The 15,877-nt window shown below is 39.2% G+C and overlaps 1 protein-coding gene across 1 annotated transcript; it reads right to left on the bottom strand.

The window, feature by feature from the left end:
* Positions 1 to 952: 952 nt before the first annotated feature.
* hsd17b12a (hydroxysteroid (17-beta) dehydrogenase 12a) lies at positions 953 to 15,090 on the bottom strand. The gene is made up of 11 exons (XM_065291975.2): positions 14,788 to 15,090; positions 8,104 to 8,150; positions 7,452 to 7,527; positions 5,460 to 5,567; positions 5,119 to 5,183; positions 4,967 to 5,011; positions 4,620 to 4,654; positions 4,053 to 4,134; positions 2,823 to 2,888; positions 2,159 to 2,308; positions 953 to 2,079 (listed from the first exon to the last, which is right to left on the bottom strand). Exons 1-11 carry the CDS (start codon positions 14,963 to 14,965, stop codon positions 1,972 to 1,974), a joined length of 960 nt encoding a protein of 319 aa, XP_065148047.1. The 5' UTR covers positions 14,966 to 15,090; the 3' UTR covers positions 953 to 1,971.
* Positions 15,091 to 15,877: the final 787 nt, after the last annotated feature.

The following is a 15,877-nucleotide window of genomic DNA, read 5'->3' as shown; positions in this document are numbered from 1 at the left end:
TATTTTGTGCCACCATACTTACTTGTGCAACTACTCATGTAACAGTCTTTAAATAAAAAGTGTTTGGTGGCTTCAAAATTCATCCCTGTTTGGATCCCAAGGAATGAATGGTGCTAGGCTAAATGCTAACACATTTACATTGCGCTGTACAAAGATTAAGTGCACGCATTGAAAAAAGATAGGTATGTATTAATTCGTCTAAGTTGAGGGAAGAACATGGTAAAATATTGAAAAACTGTGGTGTTTTCCTTTAAAGTATTTAAATTCTTGAACATCCAATGATTGAACATCCAATACCATTCAGAGGCGTTATGTTTCATGACAGGAAAAAATATTTTTTAGGTGATTCAGGTGTTAAATTTCAGTTTGTAACAAAGTGTTAAACATTCTGAGAGGTGACAGAGTTTAGATAAGCATCACCTTTGGACTAGGATGGATGGGTATGTTCAGAGACATATTTAAAAAAACAACACAAAAGTAATATCCACACATGTATTTGTGTGTTATAATACAAAATACTTCATATCTTCAGGTCATTTAAAGTTTTAATGTATGTACTGAATTTTTATACAGATATTTGAAGTATTTTATGGGTGAACCTTCATAAGTATTTATCAAAACCATAAATACACCTTCCTGAAAAAAACCTCTTACATTGTTTTTAGGAGTAATGCTCGGTTATTACAGTCCATTATTACAGTAAACTAAAATGCAAATTAAATACCTTATTTTAAATCTTCCTTGACAGCCCTTTACTCGTAATGTAGATGGCAGACGTTCACCCAAAGTAAATTACATAAAGTATACATTTTTATAAGTATTCGTGTTCCCTGGGTTCAAACCCATGACCTTTCCACCTGCTAATGCAAAGAACCTGTATTGAATTAAGATAATATAAACAGACTTAAAATATATTGCTAAAGTAACAAATAAGTGACAGCAAAGACATATGCACAGTGTTATTAAATTTATTAAAAAAGACAAATTCAAAATCATTACAGAAAAGTAATTTTATTAACAAACAGGCACTTCAGATTATCATAAGTAAAGCAGCACATGGTGTTCCTCTCTTTGATATGTCTGGAATGAGAACATTCAAGTTTTAAACCAGAGGCAACCAATCAGGTAAAACCACCTGGACGTTTCAGCCTGACTGACACTGGTCCGATATCATCATACAGAGATCTAGGCTATGGAGGTAATTCTCAAGTACGACTTTTGGCTAAAACCAAGACAACTGGGTGATTTTCCACCACACAGTGAAGTCTTCAGTGGAGGAAACAAAAATACTTGTTTTTTTTGTGTGCGCGCGATAGCTCCACCATACACACAGAAGATCTCCTTTTCATAAACACGACCAATATCTATTCTATGTAAAAAAAGGTTTTAAATAGACCAAAGCTGACCAAAATCGTTCAAAAGTACAGAAAATAAACATCCATTTCAGGCCTTTGGTTTCATATTAATACAATACAACAGTGCAGATTCAAAATGAGCCACCATAGGTTTCGTAAACACCATAAAGATCTGTTAAATTCATGATAAAGGCCAGCACCTATTTATCACTTATCAGAAGGAATAAGGCAGAACGGTAAACTAGTAGCAAATAGGCAGTCAAGTTATCAAGAGTGCAAGTAAACGGTCCCAGATAAAAGGTCAATAAATATAAAAAAACCATCACCATATAAATATACCCATGCTTATAACAGCAGTGGCACAAAAGCTTCCCCCCAACAATGCAACACTTCACCCTAAAGAGAAAATGACATATTACAAGTCAGTAAGCCAAGACAAGGCCTTACATTTCAGTAAATCTTCATTCACAAAGTGTCATTGTGGAACATGAGCACGGTAAGCAGACATCTTTCCACAAAAAAAAAACCATACAAACACACGTGGACACGTGGAACGACTCAAATCTCAGCACGTAAAACACTTTCCGATTTTGTCCAATCACATGATGTCCTTGATCTATCGTAGCTTTCTCCTCCTGAGGTAGCCTCCACGTTGGGCCTTGTTCATTCGCAAGCCCAGGTAGAGGACCAGCTTGATGGGGGCCAAAACGGTGGTCACCCAGCCCTGCAAGACAGGATAACAAATTAATAAGTACCTGGTTTAATTATACAGAGCAGGTGTCCTTTTATGTTTAAGCTCTTACCATGACGGCATGTGGGAAATAGCCGTTGGTCTGGTCCTCAAGTCCCACAGTGGTTAGTTCAGCAGCTACATAGCGTTCAGGGGTGGGTTTATCAAAAGTTGGCTTCCTGATCCTTGTCATCTTGGTAGCCACAAAGAAAGGCAACACGCTCTACGGCAGAAACGAAAATATTTAATGTCACTTTCATAAAGGGTTCTTAAAACTCATAAATAAGATTACTGTAAAGAGATAAATTGCCAAGTTTGACTCATCATGAAGCAATTGTGGTTTGGTAGGACTTGGCTTGGTTTATGCACTTATCGGAGTAGTTACATTGCCTCTGCTGTAGTGATATCACAGTAAACGTCACAAGTCTATAATACCACCCAAGTCGACACAAACTACAATGGAAAACCAAACCTAGCTGCATTGTACCACACAAAGGAAAAGCGAATAAAAAAAAAAGTACCAGGTACTTTACACAGTGAAAAACCTCCCAAAAGTGGTCTGACATCACAAGGCGCTCTTATTTTCCAAATCTGACGTTAAATCATGTCATAGAAATGTGTCTGCCTTACATGGTGATTCCCACTAAATACATCCTGTTTCACAAGACATGCGTAACCAGCTAAACAGGTTCTAGATTTTACTGTTGGTTCAAAAATGTAAGTTATCTCAGTCTCACCTGGATGATAATACCCTTACACTTGTACTCCGCATTAAGTGCACGTGAGAAAAAGTCCACAAATGCCTGTAAAAAGAGAAATGCAAAATACAGTTACATATAAAATATCAACCTCAGAAAAGCTGTAAAAGGCAAATCCAGTGTTATGGATGTGACATTTGCAAAATTTGTCAAAACTTGTAATATAATTTCTCAGAGAATGCATGCATTACCAATAGATTGAACCATCGGTTTATATTTTCAAAACCCTTGATGATAGAGTCCAGACATCAGAAAAATCAGTCTATACTTTTATGTTTTCTATTTTAGATGAGGGAAACATGCATGCGTTATGGATGTGACAAAAAAGGACAAGTTTTTTGGAGACAACACACTTTGTAGGAATTTTGTGCATTAAAAATGCATTAACTAGAAGCAATAATACCCAACAAATGAAAGAGGGACGGCTCTTCAAAGAACATTAAATATTTTGTTTAAGTTTGTTTAAGTTTTGTATGCACATTTATGAGGAAGAAACAGTGTTACGACGTGACAATTGACAATTCCTCAAGTTTACACTTACATGCACTGCAAAAAATGACTTTCTTACTTAGTATTTTTGTCTTGTTTTCAGTAGAAATATCAAAAAATTCTTAAATTAAGATGCTTTAATTGATGAGCAAAATGACCTAAGTAAATAAGTCTAGTTAAGACAAATAATATACAATTTAAGTGAAATTGTCCTTAAAACAAGCAAAATTATCTGCCAATGGGGTGAGAAAAAAAATTGTGAAATAAGATTTCTTTTTTCTTAAATACTTAATTCAAGTAAAATTTTCTCACCCCATTGGCAGATATTTTTGTTTGTTTTAAGCACAAATTCACTTCATTTGTATATTTTTGTCTAAAAACTAGTATTATTTTATTAGGTCATTTTGCTCATCAAGAAAATACATCTTGATTTAAGAATGTTTAGATATTTCTACTGAAAACAAGACAAAAATACTAAGTTAGAAAGTCATTTTTTGCAGTGTAACTATAAAACATAATAAAAAAAATGCTTTAACATAGATTTTGCACAAGTATTTAAACCACCAAATATCAGTATAATTAAAAACTTATGGTTAAGTTCGACAATAAGGTTGACACTTGCATGTCCTAAACGTAGAGCGGCCCACGTGGGCAATAGTAACATTGTAAAATAGTTTCATCACATTATCTACAAAAAAATAAATTGTCAAATGTACTTGCCTTGGTAGAGGAGTAGATAGTCAACAGTGGGACAGGGAACATGCCACTGGCAGAAGAGATATTGAGAATGACACCTTTTGCTCTGAAAGAAGAAGAACCACCTTTATTTTAATTGTTCAAATTCACACCAACATCATGCAACAGGTTGACATAACCCCACCGCAGCTCGGAGCATCTAAAAGTAACTAAAACTCACAGTACATCACTTTAACACGCATCTAATGAAGGTCGCCATGTGTGTTGCCATGGCACCCGTTTTCTCATGCAGTACCCTGCAGCCGCAGTAGAGTGCTGGGAAGTGCAGAGGGTTGGACATGTTTGTACAAAATTTCTCCAACTGCATCATTGGTTGCCACAAGGTCATGTGCAACACCTCGGCCAATCGGATTAAAGCACTGTTGCTTTTCAATTTTACACAAAGAACAAGTGGAATACATGAGGGAAGGAAACCCCCCCAACTAGTTAAAAAGCTGCATTAAATCCACGACCCTTTTGGTGACCACACTCGTATTAAGAAATGTAGACATAAAATCATACACCAGTTCATGTGAGAATTTGAGGACTCACCTTGCCTCCATCCTAGGCAACACCAAACGTGTCATCTAACAAAAGAAAGGGTTTAAAAAAAAGTTAGACTCAATATTAATACGTGCTATATATTAAAAACGAGAGAGAGAAAAAGAGAGAGACACAGACAGAGAGAATGCGTGGGTGGTGAACACAAGCAGCGTTGGTGGAGTTTAGCAAAACATAGGGAGTGAGAACAGGTACAACTGGAGGAGTGAATCAAAGCAGTCATGCTGCAGTACTTTCACATTTTAAATACACATTTTTTTAATGAAAATAAATCAAAATGACTTCATCAGTCATTCAGTAGCCTAAGCTCTACATTTTGTGAATCAGTGATGACTTACTTGGCACACTGAGGTGATATTGACATTGATCATAGTGTCGATGAACTACAAAAAAAAAAGAAAAAAAAGAATTGCAAATTGGTTACCAATAAAAATGTAAATATCCATAAACATCAACTTGCATGCAATGTGTTTGATATCACGTTACTCACTTTTTCCAAATCAGGAATGTGCAGGAAGAACTCGGGGTATGGATAGGAGATACCCACATTATTAACTGTAAAGAAACAAATAACAAAAACATATGATTTACAGTAGGTGTATATGCATGATGTGGACATGTTCACCAGAATAACCAGTAGGGGGAGATAAAGCATTAGAAATAAGACACGAGAGCGAAAGAGAAATACATCACGATTCCAGAACAAAACACGAAACCTTTTCACAAAAAAGCAAGGCATAACTAATAGGAAATCGTGAATGAAACTTGCTTTGCATGTAAATGGTTTTATAAAAAGCCTACATGGAAAAACATAAAAAAAAAGAAACTCACCAAGTACTCCGATTTCCAGTCCAGAAAGACCCTTTTCAATTTTAGGATAGATATCAGTCTGGCCATAGTCTACTGCGATGGTCCTCGTTTCCACGTTGAATGTGCTCTCTATACATAAAGAGGGTCACAATTAAGTTTTACATTTATTTGGCAAACGCTTTTGACTTCAAGCTATGTTTATTCAATATGTGTGATCAAACCCACAACCTGTTTGCTGCATTAACACAAACATGATGCTTTACTAGTTTATTTACATTATATAAAAAAGATCACCCTCCTATGCGATCATTATTATGCTTAAATACGCAGAAATTCAGCTGCAGACCTAATATTGGCATTAGGGGACTCGGTCCAAGATCAGGCATCCCTGCCATTGCTGCTGTTTCTAAAAATAACTCCGGGACTGAATGCAGCAAAGCACTTAGAGTTGTTCTCTGACCAGCAGGGGGAGCTGTTTACCAAAAAACACCCCTTGTTCAAGTGACCATGCTTCCCTCCCTCCTGCTTGCATGAGGTGCCTGCAACAATTAGAATTTATTGTCCAAAGGCTCATTTGTTTAAACGCTGTTCCTGTGAGTTATGAAAGGAAAATTCCTCTTGATTCTCGGAGCAAGAAGCGGCAATCCAAAGAGAGTTATATTGGGAACGAGATGCTGAATGCATTGAATTTCTTGTTTGGGCATCGGTGTATAAATTAGGGGTCTGCTATGGGGGATTCAAATGGTATGTAAAGTGAGCGACTGGTGCATGAGACAGGTTTGGCATATAGCACCCTGGCTCGTGACTACAGTAGCCATAACCTTCTCCTCTGGTGTGCTTCCGGCACGACTGTGGTACCAACAGTGGCAATATCCAAAACCTTTATTCATTCAAACTTGGGGTTTAAGGGTTTGCATCCAACACAACAAGACTGTTGTTAATGATACAAAAGCATTAGGGTCGCAACAGGTTCCTTAAAGGGATAGTTCACCCAAAAATGAAAATTCTGTCAAAATTTACTTACTCTCATGTTGTTATAAACCTGCATAAATTTCTTTGTTCTGATGAACACAAAGAAAGATATTTTGATAAATGTTTGTAACCAAATCGTTCGTTGACCTCATTTACTTCCATAGTAACCTTTTTACCTACAATGGAGTCCACGAATGGTTTGGTTACAAACATTTTTGAGGTAATAATGACAGAATTTAAATTTTTGGGTGAACTATCGCTTTAAAAAGCATACTGAAATTTTGTTTGGTTGCCATGTAAGAGCCAATCACAGGTACATCGAGGTGTCAGTACTTCAGACACCAAATCATATCCTTTTCGAGTATATATAAAAAAAAAAAACATTCATAATGACTTGGCCTGTCTTAATCCATTCATACATAAACTGAGCAAAAAAAAAAACCAGGCTTTTTTCACCTTGAGACATGATGTCTGTAATCACGTGTTTTGTACAAAAGTTGCACTTAAAAAAAATAAAAATAAAGTGTTGTTACATGCAAAGGTGAATAAAGATTTAGATGCCGCCTATTGAAACTGTATTCACGCACGCCGACTTAAACCCGAAGAGCCACAGCAGCAGCAAAATGTATAATCGTCCTATCAGGTGATAAAGGCAAAATGCGTCACACAAGTCGTGATTCTTTACACATGTGACTCAAAGGCTAGATGCTTGTTGCCGCCCCACAGCTTGAAAAGTCTAAATCGTACTGATCTAGGAACAGAATTTCACATTTACTGGCACAGGAAAGGCAAACAGTTCAACCTTATTCAGAGAAGTTTGTGCACGACCCCTGGACCTTTGACTGTGCCTTCCTGCCAGACCGCATCAGCTCTCCATCCAGTCAGTGAATCGGTCCCCCACCCCGCCTCTCAGGCCGGGGCTAAAAATAAACCTCGTTTCATTAACATCAGGAGGACTGTCTGTCATTCACACAGAGGAGCTCTGCAGCTTGCCAACACACACACATAGACAGAGAGAGACACACACAAAGACTGACTGACCGAGAGACTTTGCCACGTCGTCAAGCTTCTCTTGAGATCGGCTGATGAGCATCATGGAGAATCCTCGTCGAGCAAGCTGAAAAAAACGTGAGATGTTTTAATAATCTTGTTTAACACAAAAGGTGCAATGCATCTATGGCCACAATTAAACACGACCCCTCCACTTTTTTCCTCGAGGGAAATTGACAGCTAAAATCTTTAAAGCTTTCCATCCTAGTTTAATATGCAAAGAACCGATGTACATCAAAAGTTTGAACAAAGCAAGTTCACGGCGGGACTCTGTTAGTGTGACTACATTTAAAATTCTGCATTTGGCAGACGCATTTATCCAAAACGCACTTGCGTTTACATTCAAGCTATGCATTTTATGACCTGGGAATCGAACCCACAATCTTTGCACTACTAACGCATTGCTATTCTATTTGGTGACTCAAAGTGACACTTTAAGTTAAACTGTGATTGGGGCGGGACTTGTTGCTAATTGTGAGACATCAGGGGTGACATGAAAGACCTTCAGCACTACTGTAAGAGTTATTTGAGGTCTTTTTTCACCAACACCCTCCTTCTTTTGGACTCCGAGTGAAAACCTCTGTCTCGTGATGAGTCACTGTGCTTTCCGTGGAGCGAGGAGATAAATAAGAGAAACCCTCACCTCCTCCGCGTAGGATTTCCCGATCCCATCCGTGGCTCCCGTCACAACTGGAAAAGGAGAAAGAGACAGGATGAGTTCAAACATTCCTTATAGCCCACAACAAACTTGACGTAAAGACCAAACCAAATGGTTTGTTGCAAGACTACTTTCCCGTTTGCACAAATCTGTGGCACAGAAATTACTATTTATTTATTTATTAAAAAAGTAGTTGTGCGTTTTACCTTAACATGCCGTAAATTAATAAAGCCAAGTACTGAAGCTAAACTGGAAAGTTTGCCTAAAATAAAGTGTATAATAATAATAAAGTTCATAATAATTCATTTAACTAGTAAACTTGACTTTAGAGTAATTCATCCTGACCTAAAACATCATTTTAAACCCGAGCGGTAATAATTTGTGCGGATACATTAAAATATTTCAGCCTTAAACGTCACAGGACAGTTTTAATATCCCACAATGCACCAGTTCAATAAAACACACACACACACGCATCAAGACACACAATGTGTGTTGGCTGATGAAAATGTGGCACAGGCAGTGGTCATTTGCAAGAACAGGGCTGTGGGGAAAGAGATGGGGCGGGTGGGGTGGTGGGTTATGACGTCTGTAGTGCACGACAGCACAGGAGGGGTGAGGAGGGATCCTGGGGGCTGCTAAAAATAGAAACCAGGGAGGGGGGTTAAGGGGGAACGGGAGACTGCGCAAAGTCAGATGTGGGGAAAGAGAGAGAGCACGAGATCGAAAGCCAAAAGAAACGAAAGTAATTTGCATGCTTTTTTAAAACGTCTTCTGAGAATGCAACACTTCCTTATTCAGAAATCAGTTATGCATCGGATCTGCATACTCCATTTATTTGCATAGGGACTGAAACTGTAATCAAGTTATGATATTTAGTCCAACGTGCACGTCAATCCTTCAAAACGTCACAGCAAACCCTCAACCCTGCAGATTTAGGGTCCAAAACAAAAACAAGAACGTGATGACATACACAGGTTGCATTGCTTGAAAGATCAAGCAGGTGTTTTACACTTTCCCAATCCTGTGGAATCCTGAGCTTTGATAAAAACGTGCATGCGTGCACGTACACTTGAACGGTTCGCTCACAAAGAAAAAGAGCCTTGGTGATGAAAACCCCCAGAATCCAATGCAAAGATGTGACTACGAGTATTTAGGAGGTGGTGAGCATGTTTAGGCCATGTAAGCAACCCAATAAGGGCAGCAAGATATCTAGAAATATCGCAATACGAGCACCACAATATGCATATAGCAATAGTTTGTAATAAATGAATGATTTTAATACTTAAATAAAAGTTACACATGGTCAAAGTTTTAGGCTGATGCAGATAGACTGGCAAGAAGAGTGATGCTTTCTTTTCCCACAAAGACTGTGAAATGCATGTTGGTTAAATAATAAAAAAAAGAAGTATAAATATACCATTTACTTTGATTTTTCAACCTTGAAACATATCAATAATCGCACAGCCCTAAACTCAATCCATCACTAGTCATTTGACTGTCAACAAGCATTGACGTTTTTTCTTTATAATAGCCAAGGACTATTCCCACTTTTCCAAAATGGTTATGCTTCGAATCAAACACAAGACCGTATGACGTACGAAAGGCAGTCTAACCATCAAAGCTCACATAAACACCCAGCAGGACTTCTTCCATGACGTGTGTGACAAACTACAAAGATGTACGCAAGCAGCCACGTGAATCGCTAACGTATTCTCCAAATGCACTTCAAGTCGCTTTGGATAAAAGCACCTGCCAAATGCATAAAAAAATTACAATAAAAAAATACTGTAATCTAAATACATCAAAATCTATGAAAATAGAGGCATGAGAGGTTAGCAAGGGAATAAATACGGTATGTAATACTACGATCACCTTTAAGACCTTACCAAAGTAATTTATTTGTGAAACGCTTTTAAAGCAGCTTTACAGAAACTTTACCAGATGAGCGGTTTTAACAGGTTACAGGATTTCTACAGTGTTTAAGAAATTTTTTAGGCCCAAGAGCAGATACTTGTCCCTCTGGCACAAGCAGTCGTGCTTGGGTACGTTCACGAACAGCATGTTCAGAAAAACTGAGCTGCACAGGCGCACTGGCCCTGCTCCGACTCAATATTCCTGGGCTAAAAAAAGCAGCCCGGTGAGTAAAAATAGCTGCTTCGTCTGGAACAGCCGCAGAACTTGAATACCAACAAGATGCTGCCCGCTCTCTCTCCATCTCTCCCTTTCTCTCTTCCTACCCCAGCAACCAGCTCATCATAGAGCCCTCGGTACACCACACTGCTAAAAAAAAATAACTGAGCCTTATTGTAGGGTAATGCGCCTTCAGACCGGCTTCTACTGTATGCAATCTGTCGCAACTCTTACCCCCCCTCCATGAATGAACCGCTCCAATCTTGGCTCGGTAGCACTGCAGAATGCCAACACCTCCACCACCCTATTCCCCCCACCCCGAACGCAGCAACATGCTTTAAATAGCACAAGCCAGTCACATGGCCAGCAGGAAAACTACACACTAGAGCCGTTCGGCACCCGAAATAGAATCTGTACTCGGATGAAGGTGGATCGCGCAGGGTGGGGTGAAAGGGTTCAATATTACAAATAGCAGCACGAGTCACACATAAGGCATAAAAGGTGACAAATCAATAAGTCTTCCTTAATGAAAGCATAGTATTTGTGTAAAATGTTATTTTTTTAATAAGATAATAAAATGAAATGCATGCACCCGATCAGATTTTTGAAGGTGCACCTGTCATACTCATGCATCACCTGGGGTACAGTTTGGTATATTCCTGCAAGTACAATGGAGCTAGATATGTGACAGCAAAATAAAGTACATAGGGTTTGTTACACATCTGCTTAAAACACAGACTTGGCATACTAAATAGTTAAAATGACTACAAACATTGCATGTACGTCAGCCCCGATTCAGTTTTGGCCAATGAGATTCAATTAAACTTATGGCACATGCCACAGAATAGCTGGCTGGAATGGGATGCGAATTGTAAGTGTAACGTTAAACGCCAGATGGAAGATTTCCTTTTTCAGGAAATAAATAAATAAATGGAACGGAGTCGTGACAGAGAAGAGAAACGGGAGGGTGGGGGCTCACGGAGAGAGGGCGAACAAACAGATTCAGGCGAGGGGGGGCTTAGTGATGGAGACTGAGGGGATGAGCAGGAGATGGAGGATGGAGATAGGTTCGGAGAAAGGAGGAGGGTGGGAATAGACGAGGGGTAGCAATTTTACCCAGCATCCTCCGTTTCGGCACGTGGCAACAAGCGTGTTGGTCACATGCACGGCAGCGCTCACTCACTGTGAATGACGACAAGTGTGAGCGCTCACACATTCACGAGTTGTGCAAATCACATTCCCCCCCTTAAATTTAACCTAGCATGAATGGGCTTAGGTTGCTATTCACAAACCTGTGCATTCACAGCCAGTGCAAAAACAAAAGTTAGTATGAAGGTGGACACCACCAAACTCCCATGAAAGTCATTCTTTCATTATGTGAATATAAAACCACATGAACTACTAAATTTCACCTGAACAATGAAAGTCAAAGTCGCTCTTTAAACACAAAACACCCTCCAATTGAATGTCAAACCAAGTTTGTGTGACACAGTCGCCCCCGTCCTCATGAATGACTGCAGCTTTATTACATAACTGTGATTCTCAAACACATTCAATGTTCTAAAGTGGGATGAAGTGAGCCACTAAGGAGAAAGGGAAGATGGGAGGGTGATGAAACTCTAATTTTAGCATCTTCATGCTAGGTCAGCATTGCAGAAAAACTATAAATATCCATTTACTCAAAACAGGAAATGGTGTGCTTGTTAAATTATTTTGAAATCGTTTTAAGTTTCAGGGCGAAACATGACCTAGACATGTTTTTGTGACGTTCCCCCAAAAATGTCAGCAGATTTGGATTAAATGAAATAACTTCTACCAATAGGCTTTATGCCCAGCTGCACTACTTCCTGAACTTCAGCCAGCTCCTTGTTTCCTGTCTGCCATTATTGGACAAACTGATTAATCCAGGTGTGTCTGATTGTTGTTGTTGTGACTACTGAGGTCAGGCACACATGGATTAATCAGTTTGTCCAATAATGGCAGACAGGAAACAAGGAGCTGGTTGAAGTTCAGGAAGTAGTGCAGCTGGGCATAAATCAAATTCTATTGCTGCGTTCCAGACAACTTAGATTTAGGATATTTCTTACTTTATTCCATAAATAATGTGCAACGGCACTCTTTTAATGTTACTAAAATGTTTTCAAAATTATTTGTAACATTAATGTTTTAAAGTTACTCAAAACTTTTAATTTGACTCAATTTAGCTGGTCGATGGGAAATATCCTAAATCTGTGTTGCCTGGAATGCAGCATTAGTGTCAGAAGAAATGGCTGTGTATACATCATGCAATCCTGTTATGCATTAATTTTATAATTTTCTTGTAACAGATCTGTGAATCTTTATAAAACAATGCTGCATGGGATAGCTTGGTGTGTATTAATGCAACAATGTTGTGAGTGAGCCACTCCTGACTAATGCAATGCCTAAAAAAAATAAATGAGGTTTCCATCATTCTAATGCTACAAGTAGATAATCATGCAACTGAAGTACAGCTTGTGTCAAGATTATCCAAAATTATAAAAAACATTAAAACAAGCATAAACTCAAAAATATATTTTGTAGTGCTTGGTCATTATTATAACAAATACTTATTTTGCAGTCACGTCAACTATGTAAAAAAAAAATTGTGAATAATGTGGGGCTTGATTCAATGGCTTGCAACCTTTACGGCGCAGTTCCCTAGAAGACCACCAGGGGTCTTCATCAAATCTAGTCAGAGATAACAACACACTATGAAGCTTTTCTTCTAGTTCAATTCTCCCAATTCGTTAGTATGACTCAATTTATGACTCACCTTCAGAACACTGCTGCTAAATCAGCACATTGCGCTCTTTAAAAAATGCGGTGACTCCATACACGCGACATGTGAACGAGTTCATGGCATGATGGGATGGGTGTCAGTTTCCTCGCACATACCTATATATAAGAGTTTCGTGATCTAGCAATGTTGCTCAATTTCACGAGACCTGTGGTTCTGGAATGACAGGAAGACGGACTCCCCCCTCAACCTCCACATCCAGTTTACCTGCACGTTTGGTCGCCGAGATAATGCACGGTTAAACTAAACTAGTCTAACTGGTAACCTGCTTTTTGAGTTTCAGGGAGTGGCTCTCGTCACCTCCAGATTTGACGTCACTGTTACTAACAGAATGTAAGTTACTAAGGAAATTTCTTAAAGTCACCTTAGGCGTGTTCAACTGCATGAGCGATCGGGTTGTGACATCAAGTACCGCGAGAGCGAAATGAAAGGTGTGCTTTCGAATTGCTCTCGCGGTACTTGATGTCATACGCCGATCGTTCTGCGCAGTGCTTTATCCAGTCAAACGCACATTTTAGCTTTGTGGTTAAATATCTAGGCTAACTGTTGACTTAAACACTGTGTGCTCCATTAAGTCCCTGCATTATGTGTACTTTAAATCGATTAAAATGAGAAAAATGTATACTATAATAATAATAATAATAATAATAATAATAATAATAATAATAATGAGTGCAGGTTTTACAGCTCGTTCACGGTGCATTTGCCCAATCCTATCGCTAGGGGTTTAAATGCTGGTGCACCTGCTGCCTAGGCAACATCCCCCTCCAAGCAAAAGACTATGACATGATGAGCCATTTCAAAATCTTTAACAGCGCGATGAGTTGTGAAGTTACTGCATTTGAAGACCATGTTGAAATCTTTGCGCTCCAGTTTTTGTCATATCTTTTTAACGTGAGCAACATACACAAGTCTCCCCTCAGATGCCGCACGTGGTATGGACCCGCATTATAATTAAGACTGGCGTTTTAAACTGCGTCATGTTACCAAAACCAACCTTCGTGCCCCAGTGAGGGGATGAAGCGGTCAACACCGGCTAAAACAAATCCAACGAGTCATCAAGCCGCATTTTACCAAAGAAACTGTCAAAACAACCTGGAAAGGCGTGTTTGTCGGGACAAACATTGGCACGGCGCAGCCGAAAAATTGGGTCAGGCCGGGCCAGACACAGAGAAAAAAATAGATATTTCTAAATATGATGAATTAACATCCAAGTTGCTGCTCATATTATAGATAAGTATTCGTCAATTTATGATAAAGGTACAAAAATAGTTTTTCTAACTGCGAACTCGAATCGATTATGATTTAATTAGTCAATTTTTGTACATTTGACTGAATATATTGAGAACAGGGCTATAAACGGCAAGCTTCCACACCTGACTGACTCAGTATTACATGTCATCTGCGAATAATATATGAATGTATGGCGCAATCATTCAACCTGAGACACACGTCGCCTCCATTGACCATATGAAATCCTGATGCCTCAATTAGTCCGATATAATCCTTCTCTAATGATTGTTAAAAAACTAAAGTGAAATCTGATCTTTCTAACCACGATGATGATGATGTGTTAAATTGCATATGTTGCGGTAAAACGTCCAAAAGTTAAAATGATTAGTTTCTCAAATCCACTAAGTTAATTTTTATAAAGTTTAACGCAGCAAATTCGTGCCACCCATGTCCTGCCAGTGTAAGCGTTTTGTCTTTCAACTTACCTGCCCATTTTCCCAATTTGGGTGAGAGTAGATCCCCGTTTCCTATCACCCATATCCTAATGCCAATAAGAATCTTGTACAATAGCCACAGCGTCAGCGAGGCCGTGGTAAGTGTACCGACCCAGAAGAGCGCTCTCTCGGCAGGCTGTAGCGTCTCCACCACGTTTGACAACTCCATGTCCACGGCTGGCTTTGTGTGGTGAATGACCTGCAAAATTAGGCGTTATGCACTGCTTTCAAGCGTCAATGTGTGCGCCCCTTTATAAGCAGGTTGTGGCATCACACCCCTACAACTCCTCTAACATACGAGTCTATCCAGATTTAAGTGCACACCTCCCACCTACTCCATCCCCTCCCATTGAAACCCACGTCCGTTTCGGATTGGTCGAAACTGCTGTCAGCCAATTGCGACTTGCCATTCATTGGCAATTGTATGCGTCAATCACAAAGAGACCATTCTCATTCATTCTGTTCTCTGTTTCAATGGGGCGGACCGAAAACTGTTCCGAGTGAGAAACGATTGGGCAAACGTTACGGTAACCTCCATTCAAATAATTTCATTGGTTGTGATTCAGAACTGGTTTTTCTGTATCAGTCAGGGTTACGAAACCTCAAAACCCACGCTTCCAACGATCACCCCCACACTATTTTATGAATGAAGCTTTTCGCTTATTGGCTAAACTGACTCTTACTGTCCCGCCTTTTATATGTAGTCAGTAAAATTCTATTCGTTGGAACCAATGTCAATCATATTCATTCACTAGCGCTGTCACACCAATGAGTCATACTTTTCAACAAGAGACAGTCATGTCTATTTGCTGCATTTTAGGAGGCAGAAAGAACATCATATGGATTGTTAGATTTTTCTGGCCTATTTTGTAACGTAGACATATTTATTCCTAGCCAATCAAACCGTGAGCATCCTCGCATAAAACAGTCTTTCACTAGGCGCATAAAACTACAATTACCACACAGCTGTTCTGAAACATCGCGAGAACTCAACGCGAGTAACGCGGAAGAGACTGGTTATGTAAACACATAGGCACGTAGTAGGTATGCTGGTGAGCAACCTGTTAAAAATCAGCCTAAA

This window comes from Paramisgurnus dabryanus, chromosome 23 (assembly GCF_030506205.2).
Source record: "Paramisgurnus dabryanus chromosome 23, PD_genome_1.1, whole genome shotgun sequence".
Classification (NCBI taxonomy): Eukaryota; Metazoa; Chordata; class Actinopteri; order Cypriniformes; family Cobitidae; genus Paramisgurnus; species Paramisgurnus dabryanus.
Note: the sequence above shows the minus strand (reverse complement) of the source record. Positions and strands in the feature narration are given on the sequence as shown.

Coding starts and splice junctions, on each gene's coding strand:
- hsd17b12a (XM_065291975.2), bottom strand. CDS start 14,965: ATGGAGTTGTCAAACGTGGTGGAGACGCTACAGCCTGCCGAGAGAGCG. Junction 4,655..4,966: donor ATATCACCTCAGTGTGCCAA/GTAAGTCATCAC, acceptor TTCTTTTGTTAG/ATGACACGTTTGGTGTTGCC. Junction 2,889..4,052: donor CTATCTACTCCTCTACCAAG/GCAAGTACATTT, acceptor CTCTTTTTACAG/GCATTTGTGGACTTTTTCTC.